The following is a 26555-nucleotide window of genomic DNA, read 5'->3' as shown; positions in this document are numbered from 1 at the left end:
TGAAGAGCTTTTGATCAATTGCCCAGGTCTAGTTCACAGGTCAATGGGCAGTCACATCCATCTCAATGACCTCCCCCAACAATGTGGAGAAAAGTGAATGACAAGAGATACTGGGAGTGTCCTCTCTTTCCCTGAGTGTCCAGTCCATGAGAGCCTGTATACACATAGTCACATCAGAGTCATAAGGCAAGCGCTGGGCTGAGGAATGGATTCCAACCATGTTCACCACCATATCCTGGGGAGGATGTGCTGTGTTATTATTTGAGCTGCTCCACTCTTTCATTTTCCATTTCAAAAGGAGATGATGGTGAAAAGGGAGATCCAGGAGAGGAGGGGAAACATGGCAAAGTGGGACGCATGGGGCCAAAAGGTAAGTGCAATGACATGAATTTGATGTTCTAGTATTAAAATTGCTTTCCTCTCCTGGCCTTGCCCTGGAAATTAGCAGCTTTCGTAACATTCTCTGCTCCAAAGGTGAATGAAATCTATTTCAGACATGAATTTACTTGCCACCAAAGAGCTCCTATGACATTGTCCCCAAGACTCGATTCATTTCTCAAACTGCCTCCTTAGAGTGGGCAGGAGTGGGACACTCCAGGAACTCTAGGCAGTAGCAGTCTCCAGAGACATCTAAGAGACGGTGAGTTTTAGAAACACGCTGGGTTGATAGCCATGTCTCTTCTCAGAAGCCACTGCTAAGCAACTCATTTTGGCTTGCCTAGAGTGTAAGGAGAACAATAAGAAGGAACAGAAAGAAGTTGTCTGATCCCTTGACTTATTCACCTATTTCCAAAATCTTTCAGCAAGTGGCGGGGCATGGGAAGAGCAGAGCAAAGATGGGAATGACACAAAGGCTGTTGTGATGTTTAAGTGTGTGTCTTCCAAGCACTGGACATATTTCCTGCCAACTACTACAAGGTGGTAGCCCTAGACCACTGATTTCAAAATCTTTAGTATGTTAAAGAGAAAAAAAAAAGACTCACAGGTCTTTGTGACCTCAATCTGAAAACTGCTGATTTAAACTCTTCTTATTCAATAAAGATGTACAATATTCTATAATTTTATACAATCAGTTGTAAAATTATTATCACAGAGATACAGCTTTATAACCAGTAATTTTTTTTAGGTAATCATAGAAAAAAACAAAATCTATAACTATTTTGGAGGAACTCAGTGATCCCCGATTATATATATATTTTATAAAAACTTGGTGGGACAATATCTGATGTTCCTTCAATCACTAGGTTTTATGACACGTTCCCTTCCCTCTTTAAAAATGGCTAAGACAGTTAAATTTTAGGGAGGAAACAGACTCCCAGAATGAAACCAAAATAGATCTATAGAGGAACAGAATTTAAAAAAAAAAATGCAAGAATTCTTCCACTCAGCCCTTTATTTGACCTTTAGATTAAACATTCTCTGCTATGGACCTTTTAGAAATACTGTGTTGGTAAGCATTTCAATATCACTAGGTCCAGGATTTTCATACTTATCCACATTTAGTTTTAATATATACACTATAATGTGATTAAAGTAGATAAGGAAGCCTAGGATATATGTCATGTGCCACAGATACAAGAATGCACTATTTGGTATTTCCTTCAAGTGATATAATGCATTAGCCACATCTTCAAAGGGAATATAAAACAACCTTAGGATATAAAGATGACATGCTTTGGGGTGCCTGGGTGGCTCAGTGGGTTAAGCCTCTGCCTTCAGCTCAGGTCATGATCCTAGGCTCCTGATCGAGCCCCGCATCAGGCTCTTTGCTCGGTGGGGAGTCTGCTTCCCTTCCTTTCTCTCTGCCTGCCTCTCTGCCTACTTGTGATCTCTGTCTGTCAAATAAATAAATAAAATCTAAAACAAAACAAAAAAAAACAATGACATGCTTTGCTTTTCAGGAATTAAGGGGGACCTGGGGGATGCAGGAGACCAGGGCAACATTGGCAAGACTGGGCCCATTGGTAAGAAGGGTAAGCTGTGTTTTCCTTTTCTCCAGTGGCAATTTGAAGCAAATCACACATACCTTGATATATTCTGAAAGGTTCTGTATCATGAAAATGATCCTTTTTCTTTCTTGTAACATAGGAGATCTTCTCTTTCTTTGTGTCTTAGCTGTTCCTTTCATACATAAACAATGTGTCTAAAAAAATAAATAAAGACCTTGAACAAGATTAAACAGAAATTCAGGGACGGAATCAAACATAAAGTTTTGGTACTTTCTGTATTGAACTATGTCCTAGAATCTTCTGGGTGTAATCCTTGATATGACTAAAATGGGTATCATGACCATGAAGCGTTTTCAGTGGTAAAAAACAATTATTAAAACTTAAGGTAGCAAGTCAATTATCATATGGTTTCACTTATTTGTGGAGCATAATAAATAGCATGGAGGACATGGGGAGATGGAGAGGAGAAGGGAGTTGAGGGAAATTGGAAGGGGAGATGAACCATGAGAGACTATGGACTCTGAGAAACAATCTGAGGGTTTTGAAGGGGTGGGGGGTGGGAGGTTGGATAACCCTGGTGGTGGGTATTATGGAGGGCACGTATTGCATGGAGCACTGGGTGTGGTGCATAAACAATGAATTCTGGTACACCAAAAAGAAATTTAAAAAATAAAAAAATTTTTTAAAAACCCCTCAAGTCAGCAAAGGACAGTAGAAATTTCCTTCCACCTCCCTCTCTCTCTCTATCCTTCCTTCCACTTCCTTTCTTCATCCCTTCCCCCTTCTTCCTTCCTTCCTTTTTTCCTTTTAAAGATTTTACTTATTTGAGAGAGAGAGAAAGAGAGAGCAGGAAGGAGGGGCAGAGGGAGAGAGAGAGTCTCAAGCCCATACCCCACTGAGCACGGAGCCCAACCTGGGGCTCGATCTTACGACCCTGAAATCATGACCTGAGTTGAAATCTAGAGCCATACACTCCACTGACGGAGCCGCTCCAGCATCCAAGTGTACGTTTCTTCTTTAACGGAGTGAAACAATAATGATTCTGCATCTGGGATTTAGTAACAGATTAGAAACTCTAAGTATATATATTTATACTCTTGTATTCTGTCCTGTCCCAATCCTACATAAAATGACTGCTTTCCTGTTATAAAACAGAGGTGGCCTCCTCTTTATTATCCAAGCACTCCTTCATCTCATCTTCCCATGAGCCTTCGCAATGATAGCAAGTTCCAGCGGCCCCTGATGGTCAGCAGTCCATACTGGCGTTTCTCCACTTAGTTTAAAGGTACAAAACCAAATGAGAATCACAATTTTATCACAAGGAGCTCATAGACTACTTATGAAGCTAGGATATGGGACTTTCTCAGAAAGAATTAGAATACGGAGTAACTATATAACTACTATAGGAACCATGTGGGAGAGTAAGCCTGGATTGATATAAAGACCTCAGCGAGCTCTTGAAGAACAGCGACATGTTTATGGAAATGGGAGGAACTTGTGCAAATGTACAGAACTGAGGAAACTCAGTGCCACAGGTAACAGAATTCTGCAGCCTTGATGGGTACCCTGAAGCTTGCCTTCCACATATGCCTGAGCAACTACTTGATCAGGTGTGGCCTCCCCGTCACGTATAGTGTGTTCTTGGGCAGACGGATTGGTGCAGGGTAAGCTGACGCTGTGGCTCTTCTCCTCATCCCATAGCTTAATATCTCCTCTCCCCCTGTCCTTTTCCAACTCATACCTTTGAGAATTTTCCTTCTGCCTGCATTCGAGGGCAGGGACAGAGTGTAGTGTCACGGTAAAAAATTTGCTATACCTATTACTGATTTAATGGCCGGCACTGTATGTTCACCTGTGATTGAAATTCTCACAGCTGGGGATGAGCTAGATGGACTCCTCATAATGATGACTCTTTCTGTAATATGGATTTTGAGTGGTTTTACCATGAAGCTAATGAAGCCTTGGCTTCAGAGCCTGGCACTTACTTGGGTCCTTCGGACCCTAACTGGAGCCTTATCAATGGACATGACCATATGTCTTGGCAGAGTTTGTAAAGTAAGGCATTTAATCCTCAACAGGTTAAAAGAATATCTCTCAACATTAAAAAAAAAAAAAAAGAAACTATTTCCTCTTTAACCAGTTTTTTTAGACATTTTTTTCTAATTGCCCTCCCCTATGAAATTTTAATACCACCCATGGACTATATATCTATTGTGTATTGTATGTATATTTTTGCTTTATGTATAAAAGAGAGTAAGATTTTTCACCCCCTAGAACCGACTTTTATATTCTTGAGCTGATACTGTCCTCATTGAGGACACACAGCTTAACATTACTGTCTCCTTCTGCTCCAGCTTCCCTATGTCAAACTTCTCTTTGTATCACCTGATTATGGGAGTGGACACAAATATTTTGGGAGATCACCAGGAGGAACTTGAGTGGGAAAAACATTTAGTTTGGACTTCATGGGACAGGCTTACATTGGTTGCAGTTATTTCCATGTATAGTCACTGCTAATAATTTCAGTCTAGGACTAGTTTCCAAGAATACTCTTACCACTTATTGTGCAGATCTATCCAAAGTCATGGTGAAAAAGTGCAGGGGCAGAGATCAGATCATCACAGGACTGTGTCTTGGGGGCATCCGGCACAAGAAATGTGTGAGTGTGGAAAAGAAATAATGTTTGAAATGTACAGGGTCAGAACTAGCTAAATCCAACAGCTCATATGTGGAAAGACCTTAGAGAGGTGTTCTCAAATTTGACAATATTCTTAATTTACATAAATCATCAATGCTAAGTTGTAAAGGTGAAAGAAATTTCTTACACCATTAATAAAACAAAATTCAGATTTCTGTGCATAAGCTATGAGAAATTTACTTGCATTAATCCGTCTGCTATGAATGACCACCTGAGTCCAATAAAAAAAAAGGCAAGACAAACCAAAAAAACAGATACAAATTTGAAGGCACAGGGGAGCTACCAAACTGAATAGGACTTTAGGGGCCTGATCTGGAGGAGACGAGAACCACATCAGGGGAGTGATGCATTCTCTACTATCATTCCTTTCAAGTCATTCACCAATTTATAAGCAAGGCAGTGATATGAGACGGAGAAGCTCAAACAGAAAGTTGCTCAAACTGAACTGATATTCACGGCCTGCCAAAAAAGAATGACCTGGGAAAATGCCTCTCTTTTTCACTCAAAAATAAACATTTTCAGTTAGGACTCCAGAAATTCTGAAAAACATTTAATTAAACATACACCCTTTCACGTTTCAAAACATATTAGCAAGCTAGACATAGAGGGTACCATGTTTAATATGAAAGGGAATATCAACGACAACAACAGGAACTATTAAATATCATAATCAGTGATGAAATCTTGACCACTCCTCTCCTGAGGTTGGGAATGAGATGAGCACAGCTCTATCACCAGTTTTCACCAACATCATAGCAGAAGTTCTAAATTGCAAAACAGGAGGTAAGAATCACAATAAATGGAAACAAATAAAAGGATCATTATTTACAGATGATGTGAGTGCATATCCAGAAAATACAAATGAATCTACAGATTAACTATTTGTATTCAGATTTTTACAGGTCAGCCATACAAAGATCAAATTTCTTTCTATATATGAGAATCATCATAAATGAAATTAAAAAGATGCCATCTATTACAGCATCAAAATTAGTAAGTTTCTAGGAATAAAGCTAATAAAGAAGGTGTCTAAGCCTTCTACAACAAACATGACGTAATGATAATGAGAGAATTTAAAGAATGTTTAAGAAAATGAAGGTAAAACTACATTCACAGATTGAAAGGCTCATTATGGTTAAGATGATCAATATGGTTAAGATGACACCCAATTTATGTGTAGATCAGTGTTGTCTCAATCAACATCATAGAAATAGCTCTCTTAGAATTTAATAAGCCAATTCGAAACGAATATGGAAATGAAAGGAACCAAGAATACCCAAAGACAACCGTAAAAAAAGAAAAACAAACCTGGAAGGCTGAATTTAAACATTTGTTTTAAAGCTACAATCATTAAGATAGTGTTAATTTATGCAGAGATAGATAAATACACCAATGAAAGGGAATGGAACATGCAGGAAGACTCTTAAATTTGGTTTATGCAAAGTTGATGTTACTTTGCAAAGGGAAATGATGTACTTATCAATAACTAGTGCTAGGTCAATTGCATATTCATGAATGCAGCCAAACATACTCAGCCCATAAGTACAAAAAAGAATCATAGGGGCACAAATTTATTAATTTAAATGTTACAATTCTTAGTGAATTTTGTAATGTGGTGTCTACTTTTAAAATTTAGTGATTTATTTTTATTTCTTATCTTATAAGCATTCATTTTTATACCACTTTTCCATTTGTAATTGGAATAATCTTTCTTAGAGAGGGCTCTTCAAATTGGGTAAGTTCAGATAAAATGCATCACGGATCTGCCCCTGGCTGTATCAGCTTCATGTAACAACTGATTAAGGGATGGGGAGATGTAGCCAGAAAGTGGGATGCTGCACTTTTAAGACTTCTGAGAAGTAGCCGTATTCCATGTGGTTAAGATCCCAAGTATTGCCCTGGAGGTGAGCAGACGTGGAGGGGGAGAAGGAGTCATTCTTATGAACACATCCAGAATTCAAGAAGTTCTTTTTTCAGTGAGTTATTCTAGATGGTACACTAGCCGAAATTTAGAAATGTCAGATACCGATGAGGCTCCAGCTAAGAAAGTTAGGAGTTCATGATGTTGAGTGAAGTCTTAAACCTTTCATAGAATAAGATGAGATGTCTTGGGAGGGTGGTAGATAATAGAGACAGGAAAAGTAGATTTCAGTATGATTTTCTGAGCCTCACAGTGGATAAACTTCCACAAACGTTGAAAAAGTAACAGTCTGGAAATGATAGTGTTAACGAACCATGTCTTCTTCAAGCCAATTCCTTATTTGCCACCGCTATCATTTTTACTCATTGTCATGGCTTATTAGCATGTCTTTTCCCCCCTACAGACTGTGAACTTCTAGAGGAAAAAATGAATGAAAGATTTATTGGATCTTTTTGCTTAAATAAATATGAGTCCTATGTGGGGATCTTACTTTTTAATCAGTTTATTCTAATGCCTAATATACAGTGGAAACTTTCTAAATGTTTATTGCATTAAGAACAAAAAAGTGAATGATAAAATACATTCTTTTCTATGATGTAGCTCATTTCTACCCTTTATTTCTGTAAGTACTACTGTCCCTTAACACCAATTTCCACCATTCACTAAGATTTCTTTCTCCTCCAGAGATATGTCATCAAAATTTATGAACATGTCCTGGAATTTCAAAAAAATTGAGGGTTAGTGCTCTGGCTCACCTGGATTAATTTCATTTTTAATCTGTACTTTGAAATTTATTGTCCTCGTTTTGTCAGTAGCCCTTCTAAATTTTTCACTGACTCAGATTAATCTCAGCTTTCTGGGCTGACCCTAATGTTGTCACTTTGCAATGGACAAGGTAGCTTTCTGGATGTCAATATTCCATTTTAGGAATAAGAGAGAATGATGTAGTATGGGCAAATTCAATCTCAGAGCAAAATAAATGTTTTAACTTAAGGTTAATAATCCTTTTATAGTGGAAGCATTATGATTTTTTGTTTGTTTGTTTGTTTGTTTGTTTAAATACAACCTCTAATACTTTAGCCTCAAGACAGTTATCACTGACTTATTCCCACTCATGGGCCAAAATAAGTTTTCATGTATGGCTTTAAACCAGAATTCATTTTGGGGAAATAGGCACTATCAGCTCACCTCCTCCATGAACCAGCTAAGTATGTGGCGTGCTTTCTGGCTAAGTGTGTGGCAGAAGCAAACATTGGTTAACCATTCTTTATGACTCAAGCACAGAGTTAATACCAAGAGAAGATGACATGATCTAATTTATCCTCCTTGATATTCTGATTTTAAGTACCATTATTTCCACTGAAAAAATGAAGAAATAGAGGTTTAAAGAAGTTGCATAACCCATCCACATTTAGCTAGTAAGTGACAGAACCAGGACTCAAGCCACAGTTTTTTGGACTGCGAAAATGGTTGTTCCTTCTACTACAGTGCTTTGACTTTACCATCTGTTAAAAAGGAATAAAATTCATGTGAAAATACTGGAAAGTAGGGCGCCTGGGTGACTCAGTGGGTTAAGCCTCTGCCTTTGGTACAGGTCATGATCTCAGGGTCCTGGGATCGAGTCCCTCATCCGACTCTCTGCTCAGCAGGGAGCCTGCTTCCTCCTCTCTCTTTGCCTGCCTCTCTGCCTACTTGTGATCTCTCTCTGTCAAATAAATAAATAAAATCTTTTAAAAAATACTGGAAAGTAGTCACAGTGCTTACACCATGTCAGACAAAAAAGCCATTTATCAATTCAAAAATCTGTTCTCCACACTATTAAGATCCAGCTGAAGCCTCTTGCTTCAGTGAACGTCTTCTCTACTCTGATGCACGGCCATTTTTGCCAAATAACTGGCAGGCACTTCTTTTATTTACTTCACTCTGTGGTAGGTAAGAGTGATAGTGTCCCATTTCCTTGGTCTCTGATGTGTGCTTTGTTTTCCTGAAAACCCCCTTTATTTTTATAAAACAAATACTCCCATTAGGCTTCTTTGATGTCCACTATTGTGTTTAGCCCAGAACTAAGATCGTAGTAGGACTAGAATTAACTTTCAGCCCACATTGAACTGAAAGGGATCCACATTTAAAGAAAACACGCTGTTTTCAAAAGATAAAATATTAAACTATATTCAAACATATATAAGTTTGAATATAGTTTAATATATATCATATATATTATAGATATATAATATATATTATAGATCATATATGTGTATATATGTATATATATGTATTAAAGATATATATCGATATATATCTATATATTATAGATCATATATATACATGATCTATAATATATAATATACATCTATAATATATATTATAGATCATATATATATATGATCTGTAATATATAGAGATCATGTATATATATATGATCTTTAAGTCCATATTGTTTCTGGTAGTGACAAGGACTTGGTGTTCCTCTCAAGTACTGATAAGATTTTTTTGAATACTTTGCTTTCATTCATTAAATCATTGGTTCACTCATTTGGGAAACACCATGAACTGGGGAGCCAGGAATGGTTGGGTTTCAATACCAGCACTGCCATTGAATTGCTAGATGTCCTTGAACATAGAAGTTACGTTGCCTCTATGATCCTCCATTCTTTCCATTGCAGAATAAAGATAACAATAATACCTAACTCAGAGGATTTAATTTGATAATATCTATAAATAACATGATAATATCTATGAAGTACCTGGAACTGTACTTATGAAACATATACCCTTTCTTCCATTAATACATTCTCAAAATCTATTTTTATCTTTAACAAATTACATTTAAGAGAAATTGAGAAATTTGCAGGACACAACTTAGGTGTTGAGTAGATCAATCTTCCTCATCAGGATGCATGGCATATTTCCATGCTTTTTTCTACCTTGTGCATTGTCTCCTACCTTGCTCCCATCTTCATCTGCTGAAGGTTTTTAGAACTGAGCTCCAGTGCTATCTTCCCAGGAAAGCCTTCCTTCACCCTTCCAGCAGAAGCACTATGTCATCTACCTTCCTCCCAGAGTCTATTATCTCTTTTCAGTGTCTCTCTTATAGTATTTGGTACACTCTACTGTCATGGATTTCACCTTTGTCTTATTTCATTCAAGGACCAGTTCTGAGGCTTCTTCCCACATGTTTAAACTGCATCTTGGATTTCAAGGACATTTCCTGTTTGGGGAGCACATGAATATCCACTATCACTGTAAAGAGAAGTTTCTTTACGGTCAAATTGACTTGGGTCAGTTTGGAAAGGCTTAGCAAATTCTTGGTGCCCTGGCAAGCAGGCTTTCCTGGAAGATCAACTGTCAATATGTGTAGGACTCTTAATGAAAAGCATTCAGCAGACAGTAATGAAAAGAATGGGTAATGAGCAGGCAACATGGGCTACCTTACAGGTTTTAGAGTGGCTCCTATCTTTTTCCCTTTGCTGGTGAAGGATGGGGATAGGCAGAACCTCAATCCTGACTCTGTTTCCCCTCAAAATGCCCCCTCATGTTGCATGTAACTAATGAATTTCCTGGTTTCACCAAACTCCTACAGAGGTAACCAAGCGCCCATCTTCTTCTAACCCGGATGACCTTCATTTTATATTCTTTCCTCCCAAATTCTTTTTTCTTTTTCCAGCTCACCATTGAAGCACAAACTCTATTTTACTTCCATCAGGGTCTTCTCTTTTGATTTTCGAGAACTTCAGCCAAACATTTCCTCTTGGAAATCAAAAGCTTTTGCTTTCAATTATTGTGTCTGATGTAGGCTTCAAGGGCTTATTTTGAAGTTGAAAAAAAAATCAACATTTTTTTCTCTCTGCTTTAATAATCCTGATTCTCTGAGAACTATTTTGTGGATGCCTCTGACTGAATAAGAAAATGGCCACATACAAAGAAGAGCAGAAGGGAAAAATTATCAAGGTTGATATTTCAGCATAATATATTTGACACAACTTTATATTACAGATATTTGCATGCATCACATCTTTTCAAAAAGTGTAAATCCCTTCAACTCAGTTTAATCTTGTCTCTTTTTATATCCTCTCAAAGTACCAAGCTTTTTATCTTGCAGAGAGTAAGTAATAAATAGTAAATATTTGAATTAAATTGAAAAGGCACAATATATGTTTTTGAAAATACAAGGGTAAAGCCATATGGAAGAACTTGGGGGGACAATAAATACACAGGCACTGCAACATGCTAATCAATTAATTCAGATATACAAAACAATGGTACTTTGAAAGTTAAAAACATGCAGAGAATTGTATTAGCCTTTCTCAGAAGGCCATGTTAGTAGGACAGGTGACACAAATTTAAATAATTCTTTGCCCCCCCATCTGAATTCTACATTCCATCTAAATAAATTAAGACTTGTTTGACTAATTGTACCTGTGCAGCCAACTCAAAATCAAATTATTTATATAAAATCAAGGAATATTAGTTAGAGATATTGCAAATAAAATTTAAAAACTCTTTCTTATGTTTTTAGGTGTATCAGCTTTTGTCTATCAGAAATGATTCCACCATTTTAGTTAATTGTTCTTTTCATGGCTATTGTTTTTATTCAGGTGACAAAGGGGAAAAGGGTTTGCCTGGGATACCAGGAGGAAAAGGCAAAGCAGGTATGACTTGTTCATTTTTCTCTTAAATTCCTAGCATCATTCCAAATGTATTCATCTTTAAAAATAAATACATTTTTATGAAAAAACAATAGTCCTCTAAATTTTTTTTTTAACTTGGCTAGAGGGAAAAAAAGAAGGGAACTTTCCTTTCTATCTGCTGGTGACTTTCCGAGCCCTAGGGTAGGGAATGATGGCACATTCCATCCTAGTCATGCTTAGTGGGAGGAAGCAAACCCAGCACATCAGGAAGCAGCCTTCATTGTCCTAGGCAGAGGAAAATCCACCATTGTCTCAACAGGAGGACTACACTAGCATGTCCTACATTCCACCAGCATCTCAACCAAACAGGGGCCAGCCCTGTTTGCCCACAGCAAACTGGTCTGATCCGGAAAGACCCCATGGATACAGAACATGCCTTCAGGGGTCAGGGAGAGTCTCCCGGAGTCCTGAAAGAGTTTTATTTCCAGTGCTACATGCAGGGAAAGAAAGTAGATCTCCCCCTCTCTGGGGGAGATCACAGAGGTATACTGAAGACTAATTCTAAGAACTGTTTTAAATTCCATATATTTAGCTGTGAATGTGAATAAATAAAGCCACAGATTTTTCCCCCCTTTGGCTAATAAAATTCTTTTTTGCTTTTCAACTGCCAAAGAAGAAAGCAAAAGGGACTGATTACATGAAGCAGCCATTAAATAGAAAAAGAGAATCATTTGAATTTCGCATCATTTTCCTTACACTTCTTTCTCTGTCACAATATCAGCAGGTAGTTGGAAAGGAAAATGAGCAAAGAGGGAATGAATGGCAGAAATTAAAATCAGCGTTAATCCGCAAATGGGACAACTGGCTCTTGAAATTAGAAGTTGAATCTATTCACAAGACTTCAGCTTAGTCCTTGAAACATTCAAGGATCATTCAAGCTGTATTTGAAATGGATAATCAGAATTATCATTTGGTTTCATCATGAAAGTTTTCTTTTGTCTTGGGAGAGTTCTATGAGCCAGTGAGCAATATGGTTAGGAGAAGAGAAGACTGACTAGAAATTTGTTTTAAGAAAGCTGTAAAGATTTTATTTTGAGATTGGACAGGCGCATTCTGTGTTTGACAGAAAGGCCAATGGTCCAGAGTATGTGTGCAGGGGTTGGCCATATTTATTCTTCTCTTTACAAATCTGGTTTAGAGCTGTGTTTTAACTCATCCAAAATACTTAAGAAGATATTTTATAAATTCCTAAAGACAATGAAATGTGGAAGCCTTGTTTTAAGCAAAAGACTAAAAGTATAGCCATTCACACAAAGATATGGCCGGCTAGGAAGAGATAGTAAAGACTGAGAATAGAGAAAATGCCCTTTCCAACTGATCTATATGTGCTCCAACACGAATTCACAGTTTTTGTCATTTAAAAGGCACCGTCTGTGACTGTGGAAGGTACCGGAAAGTTGTTGGACAACTGGATATTAGTGTCGCTCGCCTCAAGACATCTATGAAGTTTGTCAAGAATGGTGAGCATATCCTTTTTGCCTTGTGCCATCTACTAGTTTGCTCTCTTCTGACGTTACAGTTCCAGTATGTGTAGTGGGAAATACCTGCTGAGATAGTGTCACCCCTTGTATACATCCCTCAAAATGCTAATGATCCGCTCAGACTCCAGGACACTCTAGGACCCCTACCTACATATATTCACACGTATTGCATTGCCTATGAGTAGAAAAAGATACTTTCTGGAGAGAGGGGAATGAAGAAAAAGGTAGAGTTTGGCAAGACATGCCTTAAGAAGAGAAAGGGACAGGAATTGTCAAAGAGAGATAGCATCTCAGAAACAAGAATAGTAAAAACAATAGCTATTTTCTTGAGTACTTGAAATAATACCTAGGATGTGTGTATCACGATTACCCTGAGGCTTAGAGAAATTACCTATCCCATAGATACAGAGCTAATTAACAGATCAGGGATTCAAATACTGGTTTCACTGATGGCTCTAGCCTCAAAACACCTCAACAGAGCATTGTGTTTCTCTGAATTGTGCAACTTCCCACATTAGCCATTTTTGTTACCCCTTCCCATTTCCCCATTGTAGTTAACAGTGAAGCCCTTCAGGTGGGCTACGTATTCTCTTCTGAGACAGGATGAATGAGGAATCTATTGTAGTTGCAGTTGAAATTGGTCTTCTTTTATTGTATTTTTATTTATTGTAACCCAGCTATGTTTGTTGTACATTATTAGAAACAGACATAAGTCATCTTGCGTTCTTCACCTTGTAATACTCTTAATTATAACTCTGGTTATAATTAGTACTGAGATGCCATCTCTGACATGACTCGGATTCTCATGAAGAAAACCAGACCCTAGAGGTGCCACACAGAGCAGTAGTTTTTGACATTTATTGTGTGGTCACGGATTTCTTGGTAAATTTTTATTTTTAGACCCAAAGAAATATATGTAGATCCCCTCAAAACCTAAAACACATTTAACATATTATGAGCTCAGGATGACTCTGGGTCCCCAATTCTGTCCTGAAGATTTTTCAGTAGCTCAGTACTTCGTGTATGTGGAGTGAACATGGACAAGCTCAGTCTAGGTACATGTTAATAGCCCAGGAATTCAACCCAAATGGGACAAATTTCTATGTTATTCCTATGTCTATTCAACAAGCATTTGCCATCCAAAGCACTTTTGTGGGCTCTGAGGCTACAGAGTGGTAATGACATGGTCCTTTTTCCTCAAGACATTCATAGTTTAGTATGTGAGGCATGCAGACCAACAATTAGATTAGAATGTGTTGAGTGATACAAAAGAGGACGAGGAGGGAGCTGTGGAAACATGGGGGAGTGTACACAAGAGCCCCATGCCTGTCCAGAGACATTGGGAAGGTTCTTATGGGAGAAAATACTTCCTCTGGGATCTAAATGGCAAGTAGGAGTTTTCCAGGTAAAGCAGTGAGAAGACTTTCCAAGTATGAAAGATAAGCCATGGACATGGAAGAGAGAAGGGCTTGTTCTTGGGACGCTAAGTATGGCAAAGCTTAAAGTAGTATGGGAGAAGAGTCTGAGAGGAGTTGTGCGGCAAGACATAGAGCATACGTTTGTTATGGTATAACAAAGCATACCTTTGTTAAAACATAGCAAACCTTTGTTAAAATAGTCTCCTCTTCACAACTGTGTGAGGAGTTGAGGAGGAAGGACGGGGAAGACAAATGGCAGGACTTCGTTCTCCATTTGATAACTACAGAAGTGATGAAAATATTTAACTAGTGCCTACCTCATACTAGGGACTTGCAAAATAATTGTTGAACATCGAATAAGTGAAGTTAAAGCCAGCAATATTATATCCTTGCCTTTTCTTTTTTTGAGATGCCTAATCATGCTCATCTTTTCCTCTCTGCAAAGTCATAGCAGGGATTAGGGAAACTGAGGAGAAATTCTACTACATCGTGCAGGAAGAGAAGAACTATAGGGAATCCCTGACCCACTGCCGGATCCGGGGTGGGATGCTGGCCATGCCAAAGGACGAAGCTGCCAACACACTCATCGCTGACTATGTGGCCAAGAGTGGCTTTTTCCGGGTGTTCATCGGGGTGAATGACCTTGAGAAGGAGGGACAGTATGTGTTCACAGACAACACTCCCCTGCAGAACTACAGCAACTGGAGAGAGGGGGAGCCCAGTGACCCCTACGGTCATGAGGACTGTGTGGAAATGCTGAGTTCAGGCAGATGGAATGACACAGAGTGCCATCTTACCATGTACTTTGTCTGTGAGTTTGTCAAGAAGAAAAAGTAACTCTGCTCATGCTACCCATTTGTTACTTCTCTGTGACTGTCACTGCAGTTATTTTTATACATCCTTTTCTTTCTAATTACGCCAAATTCATTCTGACTCAAGACAAGTAGAAAACGCTGAGCTGGGGTTTGGAACCCCATTGCCACAGTCTTCTTTGATGATTTGAACATTTTTATACATAGTATATGATCAAGCCAATAGCTCACCAAGTTCCATGGATCCACAGAGAGAGTTTGAATTACTAGTTGTGCAGGATGTGGTTGTCTATGTGTCAAATGAAATGTTCTCTTGCTATTCGCTCTGCTGCCTCTCCCTAGATCCTGAAATCACTGTCTATTTAGCCTGGAGGATAATTGGATAGTTGGTTGGTGATGATTAGGCTAACTTACCCTTGCTCAAAGCCAGACCTATGAGAAGGCCTTCTGTTAGGAATGCAGAGATATTGTCTGTCTTTGAAGCCAAGAGTCTCTGTTCTTTGACTGGTCACTCACCAGGGCTATAGTCACACTTGAAAGGTCCTCCCGTTTGCACAGATATAAAAGGACTTCAACCCCAAACCTCTATTGAGAAACTTCTGGTCTGTGACCCATTCCAGACCATATGGAATCACATAGACAACTTCCATGCTTCTAATTCATTATGGCCTTCAATGAGGTTTACCAAGGATTTGCCATGGCCTCTTTCTATAGGCCCACAACTGCATCCCAGGGCTCTAAGTTTTAATTCTGATTTGTGGAAAGGGAAAGATTAGAAATTGAAAAAGAGAGCGAGAGGGAGGATTTTTTCCAAACACTATTATCTATAATCTTCTTGTTAAGTTGCCCCTTGCTACTAATATGGCCCCATCATTCTTTGTCTTGAGTTTAGCCTTATCAATTTTTCTCCCCTTAGGCATAGGGAATGAAGGAAGGAGTTTGTGAAACTTTCAGAAAACTCTAGAAGCTTCAAGATGCTACCAATATCAAGTCACCATGTTCTCTCCTCCTTGCCTCTAATATATCACTTATGGTGACATTTCATGGGAGGCCTTTTACTTTCTGTATTCATATGTTGTAAAGAACCCATACCAGGGATGCTGTTTGTAGTACTCTGACATCACATGTATGTGGCAGGTGTGGAGTTTGGAACATGCCTCTGACTCACATTTATCAAATGTTAAAATTCTACATTTTACCATTTTACATTGTAAACTTGATCTACAATCAAAACTCAAAGCACCTTTCATTTCAAATTTGAAAATCATATACAGGGAAAGATAGAGTTCAACAGAACTCTAGATTTTCCCCTTAAAAATTGCTGCTCCAGTTATAGTTTGTGACATATGATTACACAGTTTAAAATGCTGGCAAATGGTTAATGAAATAAGAGAAACAGATCAACAACGTATGTTCACCTTAAACCATCTGTTCATGATTGCACCCATGACTAACTGGTTATGAGATAAGATTTAATTAGGTTATTTCTGTGGGTTTGTCCTGAGCCACAAACTCAGGTCCTACAGGGGCCATACAAGATGGCATAAATAAATCAAATTGAATGGATGGGGATCCTAGTACTGAACACAACTTATTCTAAAGGAACTAGCTTCCCTCCTCTCCACTCCCACACCAGCCCCCTGCACTGTTATGTTTGCTGTAGAGGACCCAGTATCACTATGTGCCTTGATATTTCAAGAGAAGTCAGAAAGCTGGAACTTGATGATATATATTCATATTTTTAAATATTGGCAACTAGTTAGTCTTCAGCTCAAGTTTTAAGTCACACAAAATAGTCTGCTAGGCCGAAAAAAGGGAGGGGGGAGTGTTCATTTCTCATCTCTAGGGAAAAGTTCTGAAGGTTCTAACCATGTCAAGTGTCATGAGGATACCGTGACATCAAAGTCGAGGTCTCCCATTGATATTTCAGTCAATTCGGCTTAATTACAGGAATTTGTTCAATGTTTTTCATTTGTCAGGCTAATAAACTAGTTACACACTCAGATTTTTGAGAACATGGCCTATGATATGTTGAAGGCAAGTCAGTTTAATAAGAATTACAAAGCAGAACACTATAACAAAGCCAGTAACCTTGGGTGGAATGCAAGCCAGTCAAGACCATGAGGAACAAGAACCTAGGAATGGCTGGAGAAAGAGAAAGGGATAAGAGGAAAGAAGAGAAGGAATGGACATCAATCATTGCCTAGAGGCATGTAGCAATGGGATCCATGTTCTGATCTGTTCTGGGTGGCCAAAGTATGAATATTTATTGTGTGTACTCTAAGTACTATTATTACCATTATTAAAGCATTTCTTGTAATGACTCGCCTTTGCTGCCAGTGCTTCCAAGAGAAGATGACAGAGTATCTAAGGCACCACACACCTGATTAGATTTACTAAAATTTTGTGAAGCCCTTTGTGCTTTATAAATATCCTCACACATCTTTTCTCATTTGATCCTGATAAACTTCCTGTAGGAATGTGTTCCTACTGCTGCCATTTTCCCAACGAGAATGCTGAGAGCCAAGAGAGCTAAGCAATTTACCAAAGTTGACTCATTTGGGATAAAAGTAGACTCCAGCCTGCTGATCAAAACTACCAAGCCAGTGTTCTTTCCAGCCTGTTTGTTGTTCATTAAATAGAAGCTCATCCATGATTCTCTCATGATAGCAGGAACTCAACTAATCTCTCTTGATTACTTTCCAAAGCTAAGCATTAGAGTCAATTAACAAAGATACGGTGCATTTGGAAACTTACAAATTTGGTGCTCCCTGGTTTGTTTCTGAATTCATTAATGTCTAAACCTGGCATGAATGTTGGGGAGGTGACTTAGTAAAGCTTCACTAGTTCTACAGATAGCTACAGATACAGGGAAAGCAAAACAGATATATGAAAATTGAGTTTTGCTCAAAATAAAAATGGGGAAATAATTTTTTTGTCCCATGAAATTCATGAGCATTCTCTTAAATAATTAGCATTTAAAATCAATTTTATTCTCCAAAAGTTGAATTTATACTTGACTTTTCAGGGATATACCTGTGTACCTCTCAAGAATGCATAAAGTTTCCAAGGGAAGAAAATTTAAAAAATATATTTACAACCTCACTTCCCAAAGCAACACATTCCATGATGAAGAAATATCTTTTGTCCAGAGTTATTGCTCAAACACTGTGGAACGGTGCATACCTAGTGTTGAGACAGATATAACAGACATTCATTACACTTTGGACAACTCACCCATAAAAACTGGTGGTACTTAAAAAAATATCTATCTATATATATATGTATATATATATATATATATATGTATTACTGCTTAGATCTATATTAACCATATATGGGCTGATTTATTATTAACCAACTAATTTTCACTTTTCTGGATTGCATAATTTGAAAAAAATAAGATATTTTGTTGCCTAGGAAAGATTAATTAAATAGCAGTATCCGCTGCATTATTAAGAGATTGAGACTGAAAATTTGTAGGTATTCTAATAAGAAAATTATGATGATAAGATTCCATGCAGTACAGTGCAACTGTAAGCATATCACTTTAAAAATCTAGATGTTGTCAATTCCAGTGCCAACTGTGCCACTTACCAGCCCTATTAGGGGAAAATTTCCATGCTCTGAACCTTGTTTTCCTCATCTGTATGATTCCTCCACACAGAGTACTGGGACAATTAAAGATATAACATGTAATGAGTTAAGAAACAGGGTACCAACCAGACATATTACATGGGGTAATAAAACCTAACCGTTACTACCAGCTACCTGTTGAAAAGAAACAAGTCATATTTTAAGATACAGGGTTCCCCCTATTCTTGAAAGTAGAGCATTCTATGAAACCTTTACTAACTGAAATGGTGTAAAGCTAAGAAATGATTACCATTAATTTATATGGAACACTTTTTAGTATCTCCACCCCACCCCCCCAAATCACCTCTCTTAGGCTTTCCTGATACCTTAGGCCACATGTTGCTAAAGATGCATGAAATAAGTCAAGATAAAGCCCAGATATCCACAGACACAGATCAGAACTCTGGCAGTTGATGCCAGACCGGGAGTGTGGGTCCCAGGGAAGGAGTTTGGTGGGGCAGCTGTGGTTGCTTGGGGTACAGCTGCCTTTATCAGGGCTGCTGCCAAACCAACACTGAATCCTGTGTTCATTTTGGGGCTTTTCCCCATAAAAGTAAAAATTCTCTTCAGATGTCTTTCAGTTAGTGAGAGCAAGTTCCAAGGCAGGTCTTTCATGAAAGGAAAATGGTATCATGCAAACTTACACACACAAAAATGACATAAGGGACAAACTGTACATATCTAGCACATAACACTCTATGTATGTATATACGAATGGGCTGTACATGTGTCTTTGTGTGTGTAAATACAGACAGGTCACTTTTCTCATCCTCATTTCTAGATAAAATTCTTACCTTCAGGTCAGGGAATACATCTGCCCAAAGTTGCACTGCTGGTTGGAATTAGCGTTGAGATGGATTCTGAAACCATTTCTACTTTCGGTTGATTCTAAAGCCATTCCTACTTTTCCTAAGATGCAGTTCATCTGAACCCATGCTTATCACATAAAAAGTATTTTTTAAAACTTAAAAATGAAACCATCAACTTGCACCACCTTGAGATTGTAAGACCCTCATAATCTAGCTGGTAAAATTTGAGGGGCAAAAAAGAAGAAGGAAGATGAAAGGAGATGAACCATTTACCACAGATATTGGATACACAGATCTTTTTATGAATATAGGCATTTCTTTCACTGCACTCCTAATAGTCATGTAATTTATATTTGAACATTTTTGGCAATTTGCTAACCCCATTAGCGAAATTTTCCCGATGGTGAACTAAAATAGATTTCCTTCTAATTTCCACTCATTGTCCCTGTTCTGCTCTCTGCTGTTTATAACTCTGAGAGCTCTGGCCCAGAGACAAGCTGGAGTAGTCTCTGAGTGGAAGTACGGGCCTGGGCAAGGAGAACTGTCCTCGCTATGGCACTGACTACTGAGATGGAAACCCCAGTTTTTTGGCCTTTTTTTTTTTTTTTTTTTAAGATTTTATTTATTTATTTTTCAGAAAGAGAGAGAGAGAACACAAGCAGGGGGAGAAGCAGGCAGAGGGAGAAGCAGGCTCCCTACTGAGCAGGGAGAGCTCTATGCAGGACTCAATCCTAGAACTCCAAATCATGATCTGTGCCAAAGGCAGTCACTTAACCGGCTGAGCACTCCAAGCATCCCAAATATCCAATTTTATATGTCTCTAAACCTAGAGGGTATGCCTCATATCCAATGAATTCAAATTTTGTTGATAAGGTATGAGATGCACAGAGATAGAGTATGAATGGTATTCAAAGTCATCTGGGGGCATCTCAATCATAAAAAAAATTGATTTATTAGGAAGTTATATGGTAGACAGGGTTCAACCCCCCAGAGAGGAGGTTGTTAAAAGATAGATGGTTTGACAAAACTTCATTGAGAGGGCTCAGGGCAGGTGTCCAGTGCTAGTGGGAGAGTGAAGTCAAAATCAGAGTCCACGTGCATAAAGCCTACAGGAGGAGCAATTGGCTTGGGTGGATAGGAGAGTTCATTAATTCATTAAATGCAGTTGTGGAGCATCAGACATGTGTTAAGTGGTACCATGATAAGGGCTAATACACAATGGAAGTGAAGACAAATCAGATTTCTAGACTCGTGGGCAGAACTCCCCTCAGTCTCACTGAACATCAAGCCTACTATGCTGAGGCCCATCCATTCCATCCATTATCATGAATGGAATACATAAACCTGTCCTATTTTTGTATGTACTTCCTCTTCAACATAACACCTCTTCAAAGATACATTGAGATAAGTTGGACAAGGAAATTTTTTTTTTTTTTTTTTTTGGTAACAGTACCACATTACCCTTTCTCAAAGAGCAACATAGACACCTTTCTTTGAATACATTTACACATTGAGTCACTTTGATATGAGCAAAAAGTTCTTATATCAATGTGCATACTCACCCACACCATTTTCTAGCAGAGATAGAATGTATCCTTGTGGTTGTGCACAGATGAGCATCGACACCTCGTAAATATTCTCTTATTTTTTTCTGGCGACCTACACCAGACAGTCAGTGAAACCCAGATTTGTCATACATTGTCATTTTCATAGTAAAGTAAGAATAGACAGGAAGAAGGGAGAAGTGAGTCAGCCATTTTACAATTTGTTAAAATGGGAGTACAGCCACCCCAAATTAACCACCATGTTGGCCTCTGCATCTCAGAGATAATGGAGAATAATGTGTGTCCATACAATTTTAGAGCTACATAACACTTTGGCATGTGTAGTTTTTTCACTTTATAACCCTTAAGCAAAATAATGTATTATTAGTTAAAACTTATTCTTTGTGTAAACCTAGCTGTTGGTTCTTTGGGAGAGGGAAGGGAAATAAAGACCTGAGGACTATCTAAATCAAATCCTGCATATATTGATAGAATGTAAGCCCCAGGAAAAAGTACTCATAAGCATTCCCATGATGTGTGAAAAGCCCAGGAAGGCACAGGAACATTTTCTAAATCTTAAGAAAATAAGGTAAAAAGAGATGTAATTGCAAACATGTTTAACTTAAATCCAATAAAGTCTAGATGGATATTTCTAATATGTATAGTGAGCATAACATAGAATTATGGGAGACTCTTCCCATAGCGGATCATAATTTCACATGGATATTTCCTAAATCAACTTGGAGAAGGTAATTCTGAAGAAGGCTACCAGGAGAAACATACAGGTTTTATAATTGGATGCTTTCTGGCAATGTTTATGTTTAAAAACATTTTTTCCCCAATTTCCTGTTTTGTATGATCTTAGCTTTGAACTTCTCAATCTTGGTGCTTTTCAGGGACACAACCTCCAGGATGGGTGAGGATTTCTGTACTGGCACTTATGAGCACTATAATTCTCTCTTCCATAGAATAAGGATATTCTCTTTACCCTAAAGGACCTTAGGACTTAAAGAACAGAGTGGACAAACACAAGAAGCTATTTCTAATTTTGGTCTTGACATCAGAGAAAAAGGAGATAAGTTGATAAATCTAAAAATACATATTGAGACATTAAGATAAAATATCAAAGAGCACAGTTTTTAAAGAAGCTTGAAAATACTCTTTCTGGGTTTCCTAACACCAAACACCTATGCATAGAGAGAGTATATAAAAAGAATATGGAAGGAAGTAAATATATATATATATATATTTATAAATATAAATATATATATATATACACACACACACATATATATATATATATTTGTATCCCCACCTTTGAAAGTACAAAAGAAAAAAATAGCTAAGCTCTTCTTTTTTCAGATACTCTCTTATTGGGAATGGGATGGGGCATGATAGTACTGCTTCTTTTTCAAAATGTGTCACAAGTTGCCCTCATTCTTACATTTTCACAAATTCAGTAGCTTTATATACACTAATGCTCTTGCCTCACTGATTCATACTCTTATGAAATATCGAGATAATATTTACAGAGTGAAATTATACACAGTAAGGAATGTGTTCCTCTGATCACCACAAACAAGCCTGCAGATCCATATGGACAAAAATTACATGATATTTGGGTCATATTATGCAAACTCCTTATACTAGAAATACTTACTGTTACATTATCTACAAATACTCCTAAATGATTTAGTATGCTTGGGATTCTAAAACATCCCTGCATTTAACATAATCCCTATTTCAGGGGAATTCCTAGCCATGGTTGTTGGAAAGTATCTTCACCCTTTTCTGAAGTATAATTATCACATAGATATTGGGATTAAAACACCTTAGTTTCTTTACTCTTTTTTTTTTTAAAGATTTTATTTATTTATTTGACAGAATGAGATCACAAGTAGGCAGAGAGGCAGGCAGAGAGAGAGAGAGGAGGAAGCAGGCTCCCTGCTGAGCAGAGATCCCGATGTGGAACTTGATCCCAGGACCTTGAGATCATGACCTGAGCTGAAGGCAGAAGCTTAACCCACTGAGCCACCCAGGCACCCCAGTTCCTTTACTCTTAATATGGTTTCTTCACTGGCACCAGTGATGATGAATTTGTTGACATGAAGTCATACCGGAACTTAGCCTAAATCTCAGGAGTATGATGTAGGCAAAAGTCAAAATAGAGTTGGGTTGATGAAGAAACATGCTGTAAGAAGGTAGAGATGGTATATATAGTAACATTCAATACACAGAATTCCAGAAAATAGACCATTTTTTAAGGTGCCATGTGAGAAGTATATTTAAGTTAAAACCATGGGATTTAACAGGAAAGGAAAGTCATACCTTGTGATCAAAGAAAATATTTTTAGAAAGCTTACTATAAAGGAGAGTTGATGAATGCCCAACTTTTGTATAAACAGGGACAGGACTGGAGGAGATTATGCTGAGTGAAATAGATCAAGCAGAGAAAGTCAATTATCATATGGTTTCACTTATTTGTGGAGCATAAGGTATAACATGGAGGACATTAGGAGAAGGGAAAAAATAGTGAATTGGGGTAGATCAGAGAGGGAGATGAAGCATGAGAGACTGTGGACTCTCAGAAACGAACAAGGTTTTGGAAGGGGAGAGGGAAAAGTTGACTTGGTGGTGGGTATTAAGGAGGGCACGGATTGTATGGAGCACTGGGTGTGGTGCATAAACAATGAATCTTGGGACGCTGAAAAAATAAAATAAAATAAAAAACTAAAGGACAGTTGAAGCAATAAGAGCAAGAGTGGTGGTTGGACACGGTCAATCAAATAATGGGAATAACTGATATAACTTGAGTGTAATGCTAAGCATTTGACATGTGGTTTTAATTTAAGCCACAAAACAGCGCTATGTGGTACAGACTACTATTATCTCTTTTTCCTACAAGTAAATTGGGGCACAAAGATTAAATTCACCCTGCTGGGATTTCAAGGCAGACTATCCAGTCCAGTGTTGGCATTATTAACCACTGCACTATTCGGTCTCATCATAGAATAATGGGCACATTTGGAAGGTCCAGAGTTTCTGTCTTGCTACTTACATTCTGTGTGGCTGCTCACAACTCACTTAAGTTTTCTGACCTTGTTATCTGCGTGTGCACATATGCACATACGTGCATAATGGATGCATGGAAAACAGGGAAAACTGTACAAAAACATGACTGTTTCACAAGACCTCCATCAGTCATGAACAGTTTGGAAACTTAGGAACATTACATTCATTCTCCAAAAGGAATAAATAGATATTTCAAGAATTCTGAAGACAGCTCCTTTTTTTTTTTCCCTGTTCCTTAAGAAGGCAAGGAAAAATACTGCCTCACATAAAGGAGGAGATTCTAATAGAGATAGAGTGTTCCAGGGGGATCTGGTTGAAAATACTTGAAGTCAAACATGAAGTTTCTGAAAAGAACCTTGAGAAGCAATTGCTCTGACTGAGAGAAGGAAAAATGACATAATCAGGGTCCTCTGCGCTGAAGTGGTATGATCCTGGGATGAAGAATGACAGGAAGATGGAGAGCACAGGATCCTCCTACCAGGACATGGCCAGTCCCTCTGGAGGAAAGCATAGCCTATGGGTGCCAGGTCGTAAGGACGTCAAGTCCTCTGTTGAGATTTATGAAGACATTCAGGTCTCTCTGCTGTAGAGATAGTATTCTCAACTGGACGAACAACTCCCCAGAACTTTTAAATGACTCCTGTTTTCCACTCTTATTATTGTGAAGTATGTAACAGGATATGTTGTTTTTATTTCATTTTAAGAATGAAATATCAAGTATTCTACAATGGCAACAATTTTTTATCTTTTGCAGGTATACAATCACTTAAGACTTATGTCCAATCCTATCTCCCACTCTCACAGTCCTATAGAATAGAGTCACAAATTCAAGACATAATATATTACCCAACATAGATGTTTGATGAGTACATACTCTTCGTACTGTGACTTCTGCCATCTTTTTAAGCCCCTCCTTTTGATACCCACTTCTGGGTGCATGCCTCCAAATGTACACATGTGCTGTAAGTTTCTACAACTGGTTCATCTCTCTGATTTGTGTATTTTGCCCATATGTATCATTCCCTCTTATCTGTGAAGCAACCTCTCATTCATCCAGTGAAATGAAGTTTATGATCTCAGTTTCCCAAAGGCCCTCAGGGCTCCTCCCTCTGGTCCGTAAACATAACTCTACATGTTTCTGTCATGACATTTTCCATTGAGGACAGGCATTAAAGGCAAAGGCAAAGTGTCTAGAATTTAAGAAGTAACCGGTGCATGCTTGTTCAATAACTACCTCATAAGTGGCGAATCTAGGAATAGAATTCAAGGTGTCCTAGTGCCCCCTGGTCCTATTACATTCTGGGCAACCCTCTAGAAGCAAAAGGTCATTACAGGAGAGAGATGGCACACATAAATGAGGTAATGAGAAGAGTAGAAAGGGAAACCTTATATAAAAGTATAAGCAGAATTTAGGGAAACCATCAAGGGGTCATGACACATGTAGGGCAACAAGTACACAACCTGTAGGGTAGTGTTAGCAGGCCTAGAGAGAGCCACATGTGAGAGCTACCTGATGGGACCTACCACCTTAGCAGTGAGGGAACAACCTACTACTGTGATCCCAGGGAAGCCAGGAGGTCATTAGCTGATTCATGTCTCCCACTGCTCTCTGTTCTTCTACAAGTGCTTCCCATTGTCCAGTCCCAACTGGAAGCCAAAAGAGAAAAGGTCCAGTTGTTGGAAACTGTAAAATACAACCTCTTGAGGCTTCCAACATGGTGGAGCCAGACAGAGTTGGAACTGAAGGTCAAACAAAGATATTCAGCTCAGAGAGTGGAGTCCAAACTCTTTCCTTCAGCAAGCAGAGTCTCATGATGGCTTATTATGGATTCTGGGAACAAGGATGAGATGAAGTTGGAAGAGCTTCAATATTAGAAAGGCAACAAACAACGGACAGCCAGGATTAATAAGGACAGTCCTAATAAAGCATCAGAGTGAAGAAGAAGGCAGAATGGTGGAAACCAGATATGAGGTAATGGGACAGGAACCCAGAATTGAACAGGAGAGTTTTAATGAAAAATTGGAGTGGCCAAGAGAAATTCTCTAAAACAACATTGTCAGTCATAGTGCCTTTTTCTAAAATATATGTAGATTTATTCATAGATGAAGAAGGGGCTGGTGGATCTGCAGAACCAGTTTTGGCAGATACAAAGAGGGCTAAGGCATGACTCCTAACTTTAGGAACTCTAAATTTCTAAATCCAAATGAGCCAGACATAATTGAAGAGTGCTGCTATCCCTTGGCATATCCTAGCATCTCGGGCCTGTCGGGTCTCTCCTATGACCCAAATCCTCAGAACTATTTTTGAAGATTTCCACAAGACTCTGAAATTCCTTGACATCATAGCCATCTGCTTATGAAGTAGCGATATATATGTATATGTTCATATACAACATATAATATAATAAGAAAATAAATTACTAATATATACCAGTCAATCATTAATCAAATCATTATAATCATTAATTAATATCATTATTAATTATATATTAATTATAACAACATACAGTTATATGTGTTATAATTA

General features: G+C 38.2%; 1 protein-coding gene and 1 long non-coding RNA gene across 2 annotated transcripts in view; one reads left to right on the top strand and one right to left on the bottom strand.

Moving 5' to 3' along the window:
• Positions 1-18165, top strand: part of COLEC10 (collectin subfamily member 10) — a 39103-nt gene extending 20938 nt beyond the window's left edge. The window contains exons 2-6 of the mRNA XM_059165730.1: positions 299-370; positions 1902-1973; positions 11164-11217; positions 12621-12716; positions 14601-18165. Of these exons, the coding sequence (XP_059021713.1) occupies positions 299-370; positions 1902-1973; positions 11164-11217; positions 12621-12716; positions 14601-14992 (686 nt within the window). The 3' untranslated portion in view covers positions 14993-18165. The remainder of the gene's footprint in view (positions 1-298; positions 371-1901; positions 1974-11163; positions 11218-12620; positions 12717-14600) is intronic.
• LOC131826466 (uncharacterized) overlaps positions 1-26555 on the bottom strand; it is a 52779-nt gene that overhangs the window by 6168 nt on the left and 20056 nt on the right. Inside the window, exon 2 of the long non-coding RNA XR_009351608.1 lies at positions 2027-2143. This is a non-coding gene — a long non-coding RNA (uncharacterized LOC131826466). The remainder of the gene's footprint in view (positions 1-2026; positions 2144-26555) is intronic.

The sequence above is a fragment of the Mustela lutreola genome, chromosome 3 (assembly GCF_030435805.1).
Source record: "Mustela lutreola isolate mMusLut2 chromosome 3, mMusLut2.pri, whole genome shotgun sequence".
Classification (NCBI taxonomy): Eukaryota; Metazoa; Chordata; class Mammalia; order Carnivora; family Mustelidae; genus Mustela; species Mustela lutreola.
Note: the sequence above shows the minus strand (reverse complement) of the source record. Positions and strands in the feature narration are given on the sequence as shown.